General features: G+C 38.2%; 2 protein-coding genes across 2 annotated transcripts in view; both read right to left on the bottom strand.

The window, feature by feature from the left end:
* LOC126284372 (calcium uptake protein 1 homolog, mitochondrial) overlaps positions 1-21963 on the bottom strand; it is a 613419-nt gene that overhangs the window by 272511 nt on the left and 318945 nt on the right. The window lies entirely within an intron of this gene.
* The window catches only part of LOC126284377 (glutathione S-transferase 1-1-like), an 83703-nt gene that overhangs the window by 12212 nt on the left and 49528 nt on the right, over positions 1-21963 (bottom strand). Inside the window, exons 3-4 of the mRNA XM_049983261.1 lie at positions 15237-15378; positions 2913-3080 (exon numbers count right to left, since the gene is read on the bottom strand). Coding sequence (XP_049839218.1) covers positions 2913-3080; positions 15237-15378 — 310 coding nt within the window. The remainder of the gene's footprint in view (positions 1-2912; positions 3081-15236; positions 15379-21963) is intronic.

Genomic DNA, 21963 nt, shown 5'->3' with positions numbered 1-21963 from the left:
AGTATGTGCATGCTTTGTAAACTAGATTTACCTGCATAATTAAGACACAGACAGGCCATATCTATTTTAGTGAAGGGTCTGTCATTTATGGAAGTAAAACTGGTAGAACCAAATGTGTGTGTGTTGATCACATTATTGGATACAGATAGTGCTGTACCTAACCATAATTACAGCCTATTTCTCACCATGACTGCTGCCACCAAGGAATTACATGCTGATTTTTGACCAGCTATGTTGCAAACTGTCCTCAGATACAGAAGAAGAGCTTAGATCAGGCATAGTTACAAAAATACTAGCACCAATGATCCACATAACAAACCTCCATTATCAGTTATCTTTATCTGTACCAGTATTACATATCATACTCTGAGTACAGACATAACAGCCAATATGAAAATAGTGATGATCACTGTCAAAACCTCTACTGATTCTGTAAACATAAATCACGTAGAACCAGCTTGCCTTCATCATGCTTGACGCCTTAAGTGCTAAGGATAGAGGTATGAAGGTGGGTTTGTTATTTCTGCTCTCTCAGAGCTTGTGATGCAACACCACACAAGTGCCTAATAAATGAAACATAATGCACAGTGCTGGATGGAGAGCCATCCACCAACACAGAAGTAATATCTGGTGTGGTTCAGGGATTTGTAAAAGGACAGTCCTGTTCAGGTAATAATACTTGCAGTCACAGACTCCTTGCAGGTGATTGGTTGTCTGTAAGGAAGAATTATTTAATAGGAGTTGTGGCATTTTACAGTTATTTCTTGAGAAAATATCAGCTGGATGTAAAAGCTGCCATCTATCTATAAATGTGGAGAAATGAAACTTGTACAGTTCACAAAATATAAAAATTGTAGCAGCCTTATATTATGTGATTAATGAATGTCATTTAGTCTGACATATTATAAAAGTAGCTGGGAATAGCAATATATAAAGGTATTATCAAAACCAGTAAATAAATTTAGTTTTTGTTAGATGCTGGATTACTTGTAAGATACGGAAAAAAAGAACAGTTTGTCTATAAACAAGGTTTATTATAGAACAGTTATATGCCTTATACAGAATACTGCTCAAGTGTGCAGTATCTACATTAGTTCAGATTAAAAGGTGACCTCAAACATATACAATGTAGGCTGGGGCAAATAGTCACAGGCATGTTTGATTAGTGTGAGAGAGCAGAAATAATGACAAATTGCAGCTGAGAGATGTTAGAAGAATGTACAGTGAGTATCAAGAAAACCTCCTTACAAATTCAAAGAATGAGGTTTTGGGATGGAAACTATGAATACTGAATGTACGGTTCTTGGGTCTGACACTAGATCACTTTTTGTGGTTTTGATAGTATTTATCTGAGGCAACTGGTTGACATACTTAGATGGTTGCTGCTGATTAACCATCAACGGAATATACTGGAATTGATATAGTATGCTCCAGCAACTGTTCTAAGAGCAGTATATTCAACAGAAGTGTCACAAAATACAAATTTTCTTCAGCTCCCTTTGCATTTATCTACTAGAGGTGTGCTGACAAAACTGGAGTAATAACGGCTTGATCAGAGGTACACAAGCAGCTGTTCTGGCACTAGTCATAGTATTATTCATCTGAAGATCACGTTTGCAAGAACGTCAGTAATAGAGTGTGCACTGAAAGTTGCCTTCAAAGCATTGTGGCACATGATACAGCAATATTGAAACAGCATGCATTGCCATAGCCCAAGGGTGGTACTGAAATGAAATGATTGCATGGGTGACTGGCGGCCAATGATGAGGATTAATTGAAGATGAGGACAACACAACACCCAGTCCCTGAATGGAGAAAATCTCCGACCTGGCTGGAAATTGAACCCAGGCCCAATGCATGGGAGGCAAGCATGTAACCACCCAGCTAAGCAGGTAATTTAAGGGTGGTACTTATCATGTATGAATCCTTTTACTAGAGAAGAGGCATAAAGGACATCAATAAGTGTTATGTGATGCCTTCACATAGAAATACAACCTGCACAGTGACTCATATTACTATAGACCAGACAACTCAGTATGGCTTCCTTTATGAGTAATGCATTCCATTGGCCATTGCTTGACAAGCATCAGCTGGAGACCAGACTGATTCTTGCTAGGGTGTGTGGGTTGAAATCCTTTAACCTAGAGTGTCCCGTGAATGTTTAATTGGATGTAAGTTTGGAAATCGAGATAGTCAGTCTAGATGCATGATATCTACATGGATACAGGTGCTTTTCCTTTGGGTCGATGCTATATTATCTAGCAGGAAACACGTGCTGTGGCACACATGCTCATAATGTGACTTTGAAGCTGTCATATCTGTCCATATGACTTAAATACTGGTATGCCAAACACAAACAATATACAGTCAGAACCAGTTGATCAAGACATCTGTGCACACATACTGTTGTGTGCACTCGTAAGTCTGGCTTCAGCTACCAGAGACTCTAGTGATGTGTGTGAGAGTTGTGTCTGCATATATGTGTATGTATGTTTTTTGTCTGTTTTTGACAAAGGCCATGTTGGTTGAAAGGTCATTAAGTGACAGTATTTTTGTTGTCCTTATCTGTGACTCAGCATGTCCAGTATATGGTGAGTAGCAATTAAACTTTTCATAATAGTGTTACATTCCATCCTGGTTTTTCCATTGTTTGATATAGTAATGGTAGATGTTTGTAGGAGAAGTGGCTTATCATCCATATGAGGTAGCTGAGTGTATTATGTGAAATGTTAACACTATTGTATGTGTAAGAGCAGTGCAATACATGTTATGGCATGTAGTTTCTTTAGCAACCTGTCAGTATTTAGATTTCACCTTAGTTTACAATCGCTGTGATTATAAAAGAATTCATTTAAATGATAAACTCTAGAACACATAGTATTATTCACAATGTTTTCACGAACAGTACTTACATCTGCAATACTAACTGATGTCAAAATTGCATAATCAGCAATCGTCATTGATGTACCAGCTACCCACTGCTGTCCCTCAAGAAATGTATTCAAGAATTCGTAGGCTGTCTCCAATTCCTTTAGTTTCACAGGATCAAATTGTTTTGCTCCGAAGAACGTTACAGGATACTGTTAACAAAATGATTTGTATTATGCCAAATGAAGAATAATTTAAATTACAGTCAAATATATTATAAAAACTCTACACCACCACCACCACCACCACCATCATCATCATCATAAGTCATTTGTCATCTTACTGGGGTCATTCTGTTAATTTGCAATGCTTTATTTCTAATGTACTAAAGCAATAAATATAATAACATTTGAACTGATTATATGACTTAGATGTTAAATTTGTTCAGTTTTCTTTCTGATGGATTGATTATACATTATTACGATCTTCAAATCAAGTTTGACTCCTTCTTTCGCTATTAAGCTCTTCCATTAGTTGTACTTGTTTGACTGAAGCAGAGGCAAATAGTGCAGTGTCATCAACAAACTGAAGGTGATTCAAGAATACTGCTTTGAAATGTATTTTTTTTTTTTTTTCAATTTATGGGTGTGAATACATCCCCTAGGTCTATTGACAATATGTTTCATTATATGGAATATCCTCACCTGACTATTCCATCTTCTGAATTTCCCATTATAATTACGAAATCTGATTGAAACTATGACAGCACTGATCAGTTTTGGGGCATTTGTGTTCCTCTAACAACATTTTGTACATTATTTTATAAACTCCTTTTGTATCACTTTGCCTTCAGCTTTAATCATTTCTAGTGAAACACCATCCTCTTGAGGCACCTTCATCTCATGATATCTCCAATAATTTTCTACATTTCACTTTAATTACTAATTGCCTTTGTCCCTTGATTACCTCTTGAGCTTTAAAAACATTTACAGAAATCTTCAAATTCTTGTTCAGATTTCCCTCTGTTGGTGGTTTCTGTGACATTTCCCACATTAACTCTTTGAACATGATGTCTATCCAAAATAGTTTTCTGTTTTTAGTTTTAATTCTTTAAATGTTTTCAGTTGGTCCTCTAATCAAAGTTGCCTTACACCTTTTCATACCATCTTGAAGATACTTTACAATTTTTTAAAAATTTAATTCTGCCTATTCTATGTCAGTATTATCACTTGTGTGTAATTCTTGACACCTCTTTAATAGGTACCTTGTTACATTTGAGATTTACTTTTGTTTAATCTTCTTGCTACTTGCCAACTCTTTTGCTATGTGCCTAAGTAACTCTGTTAAATAATATCACGTAAGTCTCTATCATCTTTTAAATTATGAGACAAAACTTATGGCCACTACTAAAAGAAGCAATATTTGTAGTACTGCTGATAGATACACAAAAAAGTAAAGGTGATAACGGTACACTAGCTTTTAGAATTATTAGTCCTGCCCTCCGGGAGGGGAGGGGGTGGTTTGGGCAAGATTAAAAAGGAAACACATGCCAATGAGAGCAAGGTGCAAAAGAACACACCTGTAGTGAAAAGGAAGATAAGCCAATAAACTGCATTTTCCAAGATGATGGAGCTGTCATTTAATGTAGTCTAATATATCTCCCTATTTTTATTGTAAATTTTCATAATCTACATTTCTCATTTTCTGCCTGATGATATATTTTCTATCCAGCTTTTTATGTAATTTCATTGTGCATCTAACTAGTCTATGATCATTTGGAAATCCAAATAGTTTCAGTTTTTTGAGTGGACTATGTTACATTATTTTTGTAATAATCAGTCAATGACTCAGGGCATATCTTTTTGGCATTCTTAAAGATGCTGTAATAAACCTACATAAAAAAACTGAAGAAAAGTGAATCACCTTTAATTACAGCCCTCTTCACTTCTCTTTCAAAGGTTTTTCAGGGATTGTTCTAGAATATTGACTCATGTTTCTGAGCATAACTTGTTAATTGCTTCTCTCTTTGGTTTCTGTGAAGAATTCTCCATGGAGGAAGTCATATAGTAACCAACATACAAAGTCCTGGTAGAGATAAACAAGAAAAAATATCCTGTTAGGATGCTCTGTGATTTTGCTAAAGCCTTTGATTGCAAGGAGCACAAAATTCTATTTGGAAACAGTAAAATGTTGTGGTATCAAAGGCATCCTTCTAGCATCAAGAAGTATTACCTTCATTGTAGAAAGCAGAAGGCTGTATTTGTAGACTGTCACATACATGGAAATGACAGCAGAAAAGGAAATAAAAACATACATTGGACCACATGGGACAGTACTGAGTACACTCTTTTACTTAATCTTTACGACCAGCCATCCAGTGATTTTTAAAAAATGTCCAACTGTCATGTTTGTTGGTAGCATAAGCATATGACTCAGACATCCATACTGAAACTTAGCTCTCAAGCTCATAATGACTCACAATGTGTAATTCTAAACATGCAAAAATTGATCTGCAAACACCGGCAATAGACACTAATGTACATATATTAAATGATACACCATAAGTAATGTTTCTTTGATGTCCAGTTGGATAACAAGGGAAAATAGTCAACACATAGAAAAACTAATCAAGAACCCCAGTTCAGCAAGTTTTTCTGTAGTGGAAGTAACCCATCTCTCATTCAATTTATGTAAAAATAAGGGCGTTGGTCCATTTTGTATATTTTAATTTTTTGTTGTCCCATGGAAGTATTTTCTGGTGCAGTGCACCTCCAGCAAATACAGTATGTAGTCATCAGAAGTGAAAAATGGGAATATTGTGTAAAGTGGACAAGTGTTCATCTTGCAGTGATCATTTCAATGATATTGGTAATCATACATTCACTTCTCAGTACATTTACTTTACAATAGTTTCTGCTGTTGAAAATAAAAACAAGTTTCAGCCAAAATGTGATTTCACAGTTAGAATAGAAGACACAGTACAGCAGTGGTATTCTAGTGTAAAAGAATCCAGCAAACTATTATCTAACATAAAGCATGAAACCAAATATCCCTACCAATTCAAAATAAATTTAAAAATGCGCCTCATAAATGAAAATTCTTATTAACTACTCTTCTCATTGATAGTACCTAAACAGAAGCTTTTAGAAATGTTTGCATTCCTAAGGTCACTATTATTTCTGTTTTAACCTAAGACACTCTTTCTCATACCAGCCTGCAAGTCTTTCCTGACTCAGGGTTCTGGGTGATTTTTCCATAACTCTATCAATTTTCTAAATGTCACCAGTCCTTTTCCTTTATCCATCGTCCTTCTCATTCAACCTTTCTGCCAAAACAAGGAGCCCCTGACTCCAAAAGCTTACACATTTCCTTAACTTCTGTATGTTTCTGCTCCTCATTGTAAATGTGGTAAAGGGAAGTCCTGGAAGAAGTACAAAAAGTGGAAGGAGTAAAGGTAACAACTCACTGTTTAGTTAAGGGGTGAGCAGTCAATAATCACATGAAAAAGATGGAAAACTTTCAACCACTATCTTCCGTTGGAGTTAACTAAAACAGAAAACTCTCTCTCTCTCTCTCTCTCTCTCTCTCTCTCTCTCTCTCTCTCTCTCTGACTCACACACACACACACACACACACACACACACACACACAGACCTATATCGTCCCATCTAACTACATTGCACTGATAATGCAGCATGACTGCAGTGAGGCATTGTTTCTGGTGGAATGTGTGAGAGGAGAAAAGAGGTGGGGGAAGGGGTAGGGGCACAAGGGTGGTGACAAAGATAGCTGATGGATGAGAGAGTGAGATAGCCGGAAGATGGGTAGAAATGTAGCATGATGAACTCGCTCTGGCACAGGCATGAAGGGAGCTGTGTGTGCCACATGGAAGTGTAGAAATGTAGCTCTGCATGTGTGTGCGTGGTTTTTTTCTGCATCAGTTAGCACTAAAGAAGGGGTTTTCATCTGGAGATTGAAGTGCCTATGTTTACCTACAAATATGTTGTTTTTGGATGGGCTCCAACTTGAGCAAACACAATTTTTGTCTTATTTTACCAAGCCATATTTCATTGTAGTTACAGCATTGTCAATGGATTTCATTTTCTTTCTATTAACAGAGAAATTGTTCTTTTAAGCAGGAGACTGTCTGATAGCTTAGCAACATTTTTGATCTGATTTATGTGCTTCTTGATTGCTTGATACCTCAAATATGAGGGGGTGCACTTACGTCATATGTTTGAAAAAAATTAACCCTGCTTTTTCTGTTTGGGTCCATATGACCTGAAATGGTTATACATTTCATTTCTTATTATTTAAGTATCAAAACAACTTTATGAAATATGGTGACTTTGTCTGAAAGTGCAAGGACACTATGTAGTTAAATAACATTTAAAATATTTTAAGTCATCTGGTCATAAACCTAAAGAGTTAAATATGTAATGTTTGAGTCAGTAAGACACAATATTAATATGACTATTCTAAAGTTAAATACTTTCTGGTTGCCTCATATTTTTGTAGTAGTTATAACTTTCATTGTTCATACTTCCTCTCTACAATCAACGAGTTAACAAAGGTGCTGCGTTTACTACAATGGACTTGTTATTATGGCTTTTCAACTCATTGAATTATCCATTGTTTCTGCTCAGTTTGTGTTCCCTATTGTTTGTGATCAGTCTGAATTGTGACATTGTTGTGATTACATCACTGACTGATGCTGAGTTGGAAGAATTAGTAAATAGCTCAACGGACAAAGGATTACTTTCTAAGTGCAAAGATCATGCCAGGAATGCATCTGAAAGTGAGTGTTCTGATGACATTGATGAAAGTCCACAGCTTATTCAAAGTAGTGTACAGATTCTATTCCTAAAAACAGGAATACAGAATGGCAGTTGCAACCACTAGCACAACACAACTGCCTACCTGCTTTGAATGTCATCAGGAGTACCCCGGGACTTATCCAGGTATGCGAGCAGTAGAATAAATGATGTAAAAAGTTCATTTGAAGTATTATTTTCTGCATCACTTCAGAGTGAAATAACAGAGATGTCAAATATTGAGCGGCAATGAGTTTATGGTAAACAATCGACAAACATGGATGATTCCCTTTTTCACGCATACTTTTAGGACTCCTATTCCTTGCGGGTGTCTATCATTCACTTGAGGCATCCACAAAAAGTTTGTGGGAAAAGGATACTGGGCAGAACATATTTGAAGCCACCATGTCCCTAGAAACGTTTTGTAAAATATCACACATCTTGCGATTTGATAAGAAATCTGCAAGAGAGGAAAGATGACATACTGAAAAACTATCCGCAATTCACAGTATCTGGCAGAAGTGGTTAGAAGTCTTTCCTAAACTGTACAATCCAGGGGAAAATTTCATCACCAACGAGCAGCTGGTAGCATTTAGAGGCTCCTGTCCATTCAAGCAGTAAATCCCAAGCAAATGGGCAAAATATGGGAAAAGGATATGGACTTTGTGTGACAGCAAATCTTCATATGTACTGAAAGCCCAAATTTATACAGGATAGGGGAGTGGAGTGGCACCAGAAAAAAATTAGGGAATGAGAGTAGTTGCTAATCTTATCTCTGATTTGCAAGGTCAAAATGTAACATGTGACATTTTTTCACATCGTACAAGTTGGGACATTTGCTTCTGAAAAGGAAACTGACAATGTTAGCAACCATACATAAAAATAAGCCAGAGCTTCTACAAAATATGACCAACAAGGAAATTCACAAATTATATTCCTAAGAGAAATAAGAAAGTTGTACTAATGAGCACTCTCCACCATGGTGGCCAAATAAGTGACACGGCTGATCAACTCAGAAATGATTTTAGATTATAATTCAACCAAAGAGGCTGAAGACACATTCAATCAGCTAAAAGGTACATATACATGCAAACAAAAAATCAATAGATGGTCCATTATAGTTTTCTACAATATTCTTGATGTTGCTGCTGATAATGCATGTGTCTCGTGGACTTCGATTGACCCTAACTGGAAACTGACTAGAAGGAGAATATTTTTGGAGGTAGGTGGAAAGTTACTGATTCCAGAGCACATTGCATTGAGGAAGCATTTTCCAAGAACAGAAGATTCTTTGAGAATGGTCAGGAGCATCCAGAATCGTGAAGGAATGGCAGATGTGTCTAAATCAGTAACAATGAGAAACTCTAGTAAATATGCACACGGTAAGTTCTGTCCTTCAAGCAATAACAATAAAAATAACATGTTGTGCGGAAAGTGTAATAAACATGTATGCAAAACACATGTCATCTCCTTGTGTCCAAACTGCAGTGAATACGAAGGAAAGAAAGTGATATGGGCCAACAGGAAGATGAATGTTGAGAATGATTTTTTGGTGGAATGTCTGTTGTTCCTAATATACCTTGCATGAATATTAAAATAATAGATTTTCTTAGCGACATTCTGTGTATTATTATTGTTATTATTATTATTATTACTATTCTTTCCTTTCTCAGACATTATGTCTGGTTAAAAATGGAAAGTGACGTGGAACTTGATCAAGCATGACTTCCTTTTAACTGTACAGTATATGTTACATTGCATGTAGGAACTTTCAGGTAATTGAACATGAACCAATAATTACAGGTTTCTGTAGTTGTATATATACGTTTGGATGTAGCTGTATTGCATTGATGTACTGGTGGATATTGTGTGGTATGACTCCTGTAATTGATAGTATAGTTGGTATAATGTCAACTTTATCCTGATGCCACATGTCCATGACTTCCTCAGCCAGTTGGATGTATTTTTCAATTTTTTCTCCTATTATCTTCTGTATATTTACTGTATTGGGTATGGATATTTCAGTTAGTTGTGTTATTTCTTCCTTTTATTCATGAGTTTAATGTTTTTTTCTGTTATAATGGTTCTGTTCCAGTATAATTTGTATTCATCATTCTCCACTACATTTTGTGGTGCATACTTGTATGTGGGAACATGTTGTTTTATTAGTTTATGTTGTATGGCAAGTTGTTGATGTATTATTTTTGCTACATTGTCATGTCTTCTGGTGTATTCTGTGTTTGCTAGTATTATACATATGCTTGTGATATGATCTACAGTTTCTATTTGTTGTTAGCAAAGTCTGCATTTATCTGTTTTGGTATTGGGGTCTTTAATAATATGCAAGCTGTAATATCTGGTGTTTATTATTTGATCCTGTATTGCAATCATGAATCCTTGCATCTCACTGTATATATTGCCTTTTCTTAGCCATGTGTTGGATGCGTCTTGATCGATGTGTGGCTTTGTTAGATGATACGGGTGCTTACTGTGTGCTGTTTTCTTCTTCCAATTTACTTTCTTCGTATCAGTTGATGTAATGTGATCCAAAGGGTTGTAGAAGTGGTTATGAAATTGCAGTGGTGTAGCCGATGTATTTATATGAGTGATTGCTTTGTGTATTTTGTAAGTTTCTGCTCGTTCTAAAAAGTTTTTTCTTAAATTGTCTACCTGTCCATAATGTAGGTTTTTTATCTCGATAAATCTCCTTCCTCCTTCCTTTCACTGAGCGAGGTGGCGCAGTGGTTAGCACACTGGACTCGCATTCGGAAGGACGATGGTTCAATCCCGCGCCCGGCCATCCTGATTTAGGTTTTCCGTGATTTCCCTAAATCTCTCCAGGCAAATGCCGGGATGGTTCCTTTGAAAGGGCACGGCTTGCTTCCTTCCCCATCCTTCCCTAATCCTATGAGACCAATAACCTCGCTGTTTGGTCTCTTCCCCCAAACAACCAACCAACCAACCATCCTTCCTCTCTGCTTAATATGAATCTTTCTGTTGCTGAATGTATGTAATGTATTCAGTATTTGTGGCATTGTGATCATGTAAGTGTATTGAGTGCTTCTAGGTCTGTGTTACTCCCACTACTCCAAATGAGTAGGTCAATATTGGTATAGCATAAGTATTTATAGCTTTTGTCTTGTTTCTTGCTGTCAATTCTGTTTTCAGTATTTTTGTTAGTCTTTGTCTATATTTTTCTTTTAGTTCTTCTTTAATATTTGTATTATCTAATCTTATTTTTTGCCTGTATCCTGGATATTTAGAGGCATCTGTTTTTTCCATCGCTTGTATGCAGTCGCTGTGGCTATCCAATATGTAATCTTCTTGTTTAATGTGTTTTCCCTTGACTATGCTATTTTTCTTACAGTTGTCTGTTCCAAAAGCCATATTTATATCATTGCTGAATACTTCTGTTATCTTTAGTAATTGGTTGATTTGTTGCTGCCAGTAGTTTTAGATCATCCATGTATATGTGTGATTTTGTGTGGGTGTGTTCCAGTAATTTGTATCCATAATTTGTATTATTTAGCATGTTGGATAGTGGGTTCAGAGCAAGGCAGAACCAGAAAGGACTTAGTGAGTCTCCACACTTAATCTGTATGGTCTGTGATGTGATATTATTTGAATTTGTTTGGATATTAAGTGAGGTTTTCCAATTTTTCATTACTATGTTTAGGAACTGTATCAATTTAGGATCTACTTTACATATTTCCAATATATTAACAATTTCATTTGAAAAAACAAAAATAATGGCAACAGACCCCCTTGTAATAAATAGTGTACAGATGTGTGGAACTGATATAGAAATTGTAAAACAATTTAAGTACCTTGGAGAAAATATAACCTATAACTTAAATGAAAAAATGTCCTGGACAGAGAGTACTAATAAATTATCAAGAGCCCAAAAAGTATCCACAAACACATACAACAAAAAATGTTTGTCAATAAATACAAAATTAAAACATTACAAGACTGTTGTCCAACCAGAAATAACCTATGGAAGTGAAACCCTGTTTAAGCTAAGTCAAAAGAACAACACAGACAAAATTCTAAAAATAGAAAGAAGAATAATAAGGACATGCATCAATAAAAAGTACTAAAAAGCAGGAGAATGACGTATTGTCCCAAATGCAGTAGTATATCAGGAGATAGAACCAGTAATGGATACCATGAGAAAGAAGAGAATATCATTTTTTGGCCATCTATTGAGAACACCTGAAGACAGATTAATACGCAAAATTTTGGAGAAACTCTGGAAACAAAAACAACAACCTGTCTGGATAAAGGAAATAAAAGAAGACATGAAAGAACTAGACATAACGCTGGAGGACTTGAAAACCAAATCAAAACAAGTAAATAAATTAAAAAATAGAAATATTAGATTCTTGCCAAACATTGATAAAAGAGAAACAACTAAAAGGGTATTTTCAGAAGAGGAACGAAAACAAAGGTCGGATAGAATGAAGAAATACTGGAAAGCCAAGAAGGAAAAAACAATGAGAAATCTTAGGAAGACCGGAAAGAAATTGACTGAAGCGGTCCAATAAGGCCGTAAAAACACAATAATAATAATAATAATAATAATTTCCAATATTTGTAGTAACCATGAGTGGGGTACACTATCAAAAGCTTTTTGGTAATCAATGTATGCGTAGTGTAGCGACCTTTGTTTAGTTTTAGCTTGATATCTCACCTCTGCATCTATTATCAGTTGCTCTCTACATCCTCGTGCTCCTTTGCAGCAGCCTTTTTGTTCTTCATTTGTAATTTTGTTCTGTGTTGTATGTGTCATTAATTTCTGTGTAATGACTGAAGTTAATATTTTGTATATTGTTGATAGGCATGTTATGGGGTGATATTTAGCTGGGTTTGCTGTGTCTGCTTTATCTTTAGGTTTCAGATAGGTTATTCCATGTGCAAGTGTATCAGGGAATGTGTATGGGTCTGCAATGTAACTGTTAAATAATTTAGTTGGATGTGAATGTGTTGAAGTGAACTTCTTTAGCCAGAAATTTGCTATTTTATCTTTTCCAGGGGCTTTCCAATTGTGCGTAGAATTAATTGCTTGGGTGACTTCATGTTGTTATTGTTATTATTATTACTACTATTATTATTATTGCTTTGATCATTAACAACATACTGCAATATAACAACAATGCCTTTGGCATATAACAGTACGAAAAATACATATCGGGTAATATTGACCCAAACAGTACATTTGTTTAGTAAATGTGAACAGAACAGTAGAGTTAAATACCCAATGGATTTCTTGTTGAGCTGAACACACTTATGGCATCTTTGTTCCAGCATCATTAACCCACCTAAAAGTCTTGCAGAAACAAGATTTTATTCTCAGCTTTCCTTTACATTTGGAGATCAGTTATTGCTTGAATTTGTTGAGAAGTTGTACTTTGCTATTATTATTTTACCATGTTGTAAGTAATCAATAAGCAGGATTCCATCTTTATCCCAAGAGGCACATGAGAGCATCTTGCCTACTGATCTTAGTGTTCTGAATTTTTTTGGATGTTTTTAGCCATTGTGTGTCCATTATACAGACTTTCTTTGGTCTCTGGATCATTCTTGTATATCCAAGTTTCATCTACTGTGATGAGAAAATCCAAAAAACCCACAGGATCCTGGTAAAACTTGACAAAATGGACTCTGAAGCAACCACTCATTCAAGCTTTTGGTCTGTATTGAAACATTTGGGAACCCATTTGGCTGAGAGCTTTCTCATATCCAAAATGTCACAAATAATATGACCTCCATATTCTCAGGATATTCCCAGGGGCTCTGCTATCTTTTTAGCCAATATCCTGTGGACATTCAGGATCACAGAATTAACAGCATCTACAGTTTCCAGAACTGTGACTTGAGTTTGCCTTCCAGGATGCTTATCATCTTCACTTCTCAAATGCCCTGTTTTATAAGCAGCAACACAATTCTTGATAGCAGAGTAAGAAGGGCAGTTGCCGCCCAATGTACCAGACATATCATCATAAATTTGTTTGGCCATATCCCCTTTTAAATAAGATACTCAATCACAGCATGACTCTCTTTCACCTTGACTTCTCTATTTTCTTGCAACATATTTATTTCAAACCTGCACAGGAAGAGAGAGAGAGAGAGAGAGAGAGAGAGAGAGAGAGAGAGAGAGAGAGAGAGAGAGCAGATAGTTACTGCTATGCAATTACTGTCACATGTAATGTAAAAAAACAACATTTAACACAAAAACTTCAGAATGAGTCTATACCTATTTTAGCTAGGAAAAGCCAAAGACTTATCAGCAGCCACTCATAATCTCTGTGTGTTCTGAGAGTAAATCATCATCAGTGTACTCATTGCTGAGTGTCATGATCCCATGATCCAAGGGTCTCCATCTTGGATGATTACCCACTTTCTCTTAGATTCTGCTGAAGATGTAGTTTGAAGAGCTTCTTGATATGATCCAACATCCTGCTCTTCCCTTCAGTCTTGTGTTATCACTCATTCCTTCCACAAGTATTTTTTCTAGACTTTCTGCATTTCTTCTCAGAGTATAGCCAAAGAACTGGAGAATATTTTGGTTCAATGAGAGGAAAGCCACCAGCAGATTAAGTTACTTAATAGTGTACATATTAGTTCTTATTTTGTTCTGTTTTATATGCAGCATCTGCACCAGCACCAAAGCTAAAATTTGTCAATATGCTGCTTGTCTCTGCCCTTAAGGGTACACGTTTCATATCCATAAAAAAGACAGAAAAAACAAGTATTTTGACAAGCTGCATCTTTGTAACGTTCCTTGTCAATGTCCTGCCAGATATCGGAGAACTTTTTCATAGCCCTCACCCTAGCATGATGAACCTTCTTTATCATCATTGCAATTTCCTGTATGGTAGGTGGCTGTTGCAAAATAGCTTGAAGAATGTCCAGAATCCAAATCCTTTAACTAACCTGTAAGTTGTAATCATGCTCCTCAATAATTATCTTGGATTTGGACATGATGAGATTGATGTCTAATGCCTGTGATAGACTAACCCCCTTTACTTTTGTCAGTAGCCTAGTAAGTTCACCTTCGCTGCTTACTAAAAGCATGGTGTCATGTGCAAATCAGAGTTTGTTAACAGTTCTTCCACCAACTGAGACATTTTAGAGCTTCCCTCATGAGTTTTCTGGCATATATGTTGTACTGTTGGGTGATCTGACACTTTTAGATACTTTAGAGAAATCAAATGTGTCAGCACTGGAGCACTGGTCTTCACAGTTGTGAGGTTATCAGTGTATAGAATTCTGACCAGTGCTATCAAGTGCAGTGGGACATTGAATATTCTTAGATGTCTTTGTCACCTTGATGTGTGTATATGAGAGAGAAAGTAAGTCACGAAATTAACAGACACAGACCCTTGCTTTAGAAATGTCATACACAACAATGAGCAGACCTACTAAAATCATTATAACAAGGAGAGGAATTCATTGCCACTAATACAATAACTGTAGCATTATTGTTATGGAAATTCATATTACCAAATATCATACTGCTATTGACATATACAGTTTTACTACTGCACTTACATAATATGCAGAAAAACGTCCGTAAAGTGTTGACACATTAAAGAAGAGTCGCTGGTTCACTAGAGCCCGTTTCTTAGCATCTTTAGGATACAGAGAGTCATCTTTTGCATACTGATCCACCAAGTATGCAATAATAACATGGCTGTTAAATTAATGGAGGTTTATTAGAATTATTTTAATAACATAGAAAAAGTTAAATAGTCATCAAAATCACACAAAAAGTAGACAAAATGGGTGACAGAATGAGACTGAATGAACAGTTCATTTCAATTTTATTTTAAACAGCACATAAAAAATCCTTATCATTCCAGGTACATCTCAAGTAACTAAAGTATGATATTATTCAGAAGAGGGGAACAAACAGTATAGTGCATAAAATAGATAATTACACTTCTTACAGTGGTCTCTCTAAGGATTTTGGAATTCTTACATACTTCTCAGTACACTTTCTTCTTAAAGCTCACCGAGCGAGGTGGCGCAGTGGTTAGCACACTAGACTCGCATTCGGGAGGACGACGGTTCAATCCCGTCTCCAGCCATCCTGATTTAGGTTTTCCGTGATTTCCCTAAATCGGTTCAGGCAAATGCCGGGATGGTTCCTTTGAAAGGGCACGGCCGATTTCCTTCCCCATCCTTCCCTAACCCGAGCTTGCGCTCCGTCTCTAATGACCTCGTTGTCGACGGGACGTTAAACAACACTAACCTAACCTCTTAAAGCTCTTTGTTGCCGACAACAAATATCAGTTTTAGCTAAACTATGATTTACAAATTATAATACCAAGCAAAAAAATGATTTTCTTACATGCTTCACCATTTGTGTAAGATTTAGACCGGATTTATTAACTCTGCTGCAAAGGTGTTCAACAAGCTCTCAACTCACATGAAGCAAAGAAACTGGAAGTCAATATAACACGTATCGTTAGCCACTTAGTATAAAAATTATATGATTATCTACGAGCTGCATTCAAGTTCTAAGGCCTCTGATTTTTTTTCTCCAGACTGGAAAGAGATAAAAACATGCGCATTGTTTTAAAATGAGGTCGCGTTCATTATCAATACATCCCAGAGATGGCAGCACCGTATGGCAGATGGAATTTTACTGCCAGCGGCGAGAATGACAACTGTTTTAAATACTTAAAATGGCGACGTTTTCCTTACTTGAACAGCATGCAATCATTCGTTTTCTGAATTTGCGTGGTGTGAAACCAATTGAAATTCATCGACAGTTGAAGGAGACATGTGGTGATGGAGTTATGGATGTGCTGAAAGTGCATTTGTGGGTGTGACAGTTTAATGAAAGCAGAACATTGTGTGACAACGAACCGAAACAACCTTGGGCTCTCACAAGCCGGTCTGACGAAATGATCGAGAAAGTGGAGAGAATTGTTTTGGGGGATCGCCGAATGACTGTTGAACAGATCGCCTCCAGAGTTGGCATTTCTGTGGGTTCTGTGCACACAATCCTGCATGACGACCTGAAAATGCAAAAAGTGTCATCCAGGTGGGTGCCACGAATGCTGACGGACGACAACATGGCTGCCCGTGTGGCATGTTGCCAAGCAATGTTGACGCGCAACAACAGCATGAACAGGACTTTCTTTTCATCGGTTGTGACAATGGATGAGACGTGGATGCCATTTTTCAATCCAGAAACAAAGCGCCAGTCAGCTCAATGGAAGCACACAGATTCCTTCCCAGTTGGAAGGAGCTTGTTATCAGAGATGCTGGCAATCATGGGGGCTATTTTTGCAGTGAGCCAATAACCATCTCCGTTTATGTCTGCTAAATTTAAACAGAATGAGGTTGAAGATCCAAAGACTCTCCCAGGTGCATGTTGGTTCCTCATGGTATCACATACTGAAGTAGTTAGTCCTTTGCTGCAGTTAATAAGTTTATTACTCAGAAAGGTGTTGATACAATTGCAGGCTGTGTAAAATCCTGTTCTCACTTAGATAATGGGGCTTTGCTTCTGGAGACCAATTGTGATTCTGAAGCCCAACAGCTTCACTTGACCATGGCTATCTGGTTCGTGTAGAGACCCAGCAAACACTGATTTCTTCACATGGTGTTATTTACACTTGGCTGCTTGATGGTCTGACAGAGGGAGAAATCCAAACTTACTCTTTGATCAGTGTGTCACTGTGGTCCATCAGGTAATGAAAAACGTTAATGCAACCTTAGTTTCTACATGCACTGTTTTTCTTATGATTGATCGAGTAGTGTTTTCATCAAAGAACAAAGCAGGCTATGAAGTTATCACTGTGTGATTATACTTTCCAAACCTGATGTGTTGCTACCATAGTCAGCGTTACAACCACACTCATGTTTCCTGTCAAAACATGGTCAAATATTTTACTTGTGGTAGGGACACTCTCGAGGGCAAGGGCCCACTTCCTACTCCCTGCTGTATCAATTGTAATGGTGACTATTCCACCTCATCCCTTGAATGTCCCATATGTCTTGATGAAAGAGCCATCTATGAGATCCTAGCAAGTTGTTGGCTATTCGAAAGACCTGCATTTTATCATCCAGCAATTTTAGTACTGTTCTTGCTATGCCTTGCCCGGTGAAGGATGTGGTCAGCCAGGTTTGTAACCTCCATTTCAGCACTGCAGTTGTCAAATCACTCAGTATCATGGTAGCATCCCCACCTCCTTCTGCAGCTGCACAAAAAGCCACCAAATCTTTGCCCCCAGCAGCAAAAACACCTGCCACACAACTGGAAGGACATTTGCTGACTCCTACCACACCTACGTACAAATCCAACCGACAGCTTTCTAAGGCCAACTAGGGCTTTACTCCTCCCTTGTGACCTTCAATGAACAACTTTTTTTCCCAGTATTGATGACTAGGTAGAGTACCTTACGAACATTATCCTTAATGCCGCGGAGCATTCCATACCTCGCACTTCATCTCTACCGCACCTTGTCCCGCTCCCCTGGTGGACTAAGGAGTGCTGTAATGTAATTTGCATGTTGAGATGTGCTCTCTGCATTTTTGACTGTCATCCTATAATAGCAAACTGTATTTGTTATAAACAGTTGCATGCACAGTGTCATCACATTCTTTGGGATAACAAAAGTGCTAGCTGGATTTCAATTCATTTTCATCCTTTAACAATTTCACTCTCTCTTCTATCATGTGGGGCGATCTCCATTGGCTATCTGTGATCAAGTCCATTCTCTGATTTCTGGCCTGACCATAGCAGATAATGACATTGTGGACACTATTGCTTTCTCAAACACCTTAGACCACTATTTTGCGGAGATTTCAAGCTCCACACACTAACACCTGACCTTCCTTCCTCAGAAACGTGTGCAAGGGGCTCAGGTGATACCCTTCTCCTCCCAGAATCGTGAATGTACAAAACTGTCTTTACTTTGAGGGAGTTAGTCATTGTCTCCTTCTCGTTGTACCTACAGTTGAAGCACTTTTTTGCCACCATCCCTGACAATCAGACTCAACCAAAGACCAGTGCTGCACCTTGCCTGACTCAGTTCACTACTTCATCCAACTGTGATCCATTTGAGAAGTCCAGCAGGATCTTCAGTCTTTCTTCAAATTCTTAGGCCCATCCCAGGACCGCTCCCAGGAGTACATCTCTCTCCTCACCCTATCAGTCCCCTCACTCCTTTTACATGCTTCTTAAAAGTCCATACATGCAACCACCCAGGATTCCCCATGGCAGCTGGTTACTATGCCCCAAATGAGAGAATTTCTGCGTTCATAGACTGACACCTCCAGCCTGTTATCCACAACCTACTCTCCTACATAAATGATACCAACTATTCCCTCCACTGACTCTCCACAGTTCGTGTTCATTTACCACAAGCTGCCCTACTTGTCTCGATTGACGCCGCCTCTCTCTACACTAACATCCCTAATGGCCATTGCCTTGCTGCTGTTGAATATTACCTTTCCCAGTGCCCTATGGATTCCAAACCTACGACTTCTTTCCTAGCAATGACCAACTACCATATATCATCACCCTAATTACTTTTACCTTGAACGCATCACCTACAAAGAAATCCAGGGTACAGCAATGGACACCCATATGGCATCATCCTATGTCAACCTATTCTAGAGGAATCCTTTCTAACCACCCAGATTCATTAACGACACCTTTGTGATCTGCATTGAGCGTATGGACACCCTATCCACATTCCTCCAGACCTCAACGCCTTCTCCCCAATATGCATCACCTGGTCCTCTTTAACCCAACAAGCCACATTCCTTGAAGTTGATTTCTACCCCAAAGATAGTTACATCAGTACCACTGTCCATATCAAACCTACCAACTACCAGTAATACCTCCACTTCAACAGCTGTCACCCATCCCATACCAAGATGCCCCTTCCATGCAGCCATGGTCATTGCATCTCCAGTGACAATCAGTCCCATTTGAAATACATTGAGGCTCTCACTGAGACCTTCACAGACCGTAATTACCCTGACAAACATGTAGAGAAACAGATCTCCCATGTTCAATGCTTTATCTCTCCAGCCACCAACCCCACTTCCCAAAGTCCCACTGTCTGCCCACAGATAGTGGGCATTCCCATCATGACTCAGTACCACCCAGGACTGGAGTAACTGAATCACATTCTCCACCAGGGTTTCAGCTACCTCTTTTTATGCCCTGAAATGAGGATTGTTCTACTCAGTATCCTTCCCACCCCTCCCACAGTGGTATTCTGTTGCCTACCTAACCTACACACTACCCTTGTACAATCCTGCCCTGCTTCCAGATCCCTTGCCTCATGGCTCATATCCCTGTAATAGACATAGATGCAAGACCTATCAGTTACATCCTCACACCAGCACCTACTCCAGTCTTGTCACAAGCATCACATATCCTACCTATACCTGTGAGACGAGTTATGTGATCAACAAGCTAAGCTGCAACCACTGTACTGAATTCCATGTAGGCAGGACAACCAACAAACTGTCTGTCTGTATGAATGGGCACCAACATATTGTGGTCAAGAAACAGCTGGACCACCCAGTTGCTAAGCACATTGGCCAACACAGTGTTCCCCATTTTAATGACTGCTTCACAGCCTGCTCCATCTGGATGCTTCATATCAACACCAACTTTCCTGAACTGCACAGGTGGAAACCCTCCCTGCAGTATATCCTACGTCCCTATAACCCTCCTGGCCTAAACTTTTGTTAGTAATAGTCATACACCCACCTATCCCATTCCTGTTCACACTCTGGCACTTCACAGCCCTCTATTCCATCTGCATATCAGTTTTGTGTCATAGTTGCCTGACTTATGACTGTGGAAGACAACTAGAAAATCATTATGGAACTGAACCTCCAGGTATTGAATGTACCTCACAATCCACCAACCTATGAAGGGAGGGTCAGAGCAATGTCAAATGTTGATGCCACTTTACCAAATATGCAGCAGCATGTTGTGTGAAAGGCTGGAAGGATGCGAGTGGAATGACATTGAGTGACCACAATATCATACACTATACCATCACTGGAATGGAAATCCAAGACTCCACAGAAAACACGCTTATAAGGTCCAAATAAAAGCTCGAGGACACTAACTGGGAAGAACTAAGAAGAATTTTTCAGTCTCCAGGAAGTCCATCACTGGGTGATAACGTAGATGTTAAAGCCCAAGAGTTGACACTGGCTCTACATAGAGTGATGGAGGCATCGATACCTGTCAGCAGAGGTTTTCTAAAGGAGTACCTTGCATCTGGACCGAGGTGCTGCATAAATTAAGATGCTAAACATGAAGAGCCAGGGAGCTATAACAGAACACTATGACCCAAGAACAAAAAGTCCAAAGGTTGCATAGATACACATATGTCAAACAAGATTTTAAGGAATACTTGTACAAAAAATGAAGTGATGGAAGCAATTTCTGGAGGCTAACTTAGAAATAGATCCCTGGGGGTACAATATAACATAGTCTGTGAGAAAGTACGATCATCAACAGTCTTATCCATGCTCAGAAGGAATGATGGGCTGATATCAGAAAGTTGGGAAGTCAGCTGCCCTGCTAATGGAAACACTACTTCCTGATGATGAAGAAGAAGGCAAGACAGATGGTGAGTGTAGGTTACGGAAAATGTTATGGAAAGAATATAGAAACAATAAACTTGTGTGCTCCTTTGCACAAGAAAAAATTAGTTAAATAATTTTAAAACTGAAAAAGGCAAAATTTCCAGGACCAGACAGCGTCCCTGCCGAAGCAATACTAGTCTTGTGTGACCAATTAGATAGTTACTTCTGTGATATGACAATGAGTGTCTCTGGCAAGGAACGGTCTCTACACCAGGGAAGAATGCTGAAGTGGTAATGATTAGTAAAGGGAAAAATAAGGATCAAATTAAATCCAAATCCTACATACCAATTTGTCTTTTGAATGTTCTTGGCAAGATATTTGAAAAACTATTATGCGAAAGATTACACTACAAGTCTTGAAGAGGCAAGTGAACTGAAGACGGAATTAATAAGTGAATTTCACTAGTGACAGATACCCATTCTACGTATGCTCTAGAGATAACCTACAATGGCCGTCCTCCTTTGGTCACCTTAGAGATTTGGACTGTCCAGAAGCGCTGTATAATTGCGTGAGAGATTACTGCCACAGGTGATATGCTCCTTAGCATGCCCAGGAAAGAAAGTAACGACAACAATAACAAAAGGCTGCCTGCATGATCAGCGTGCTGTCCAGAGTTTGGGATGTAGCACTGGAGTCTAC

This window comes from Schistocerca gregaria, chromosome 8 (genome assembly GCF_023897955.1).
Source record: "Schistocerca gregaria isolate iqSchGreg1 chromosome 8, iqSchGreg1.2, whole genome shotgun sequence".
NCBI lineage: Eukaryota > Metazoa > Arthropoda > Insecta > Orthoptera > Acrididae > Schistocerca > Schistocerca gregaria.
This window is presented reverse-complemented; position numbering and strand designations above follow the sequence as displayed.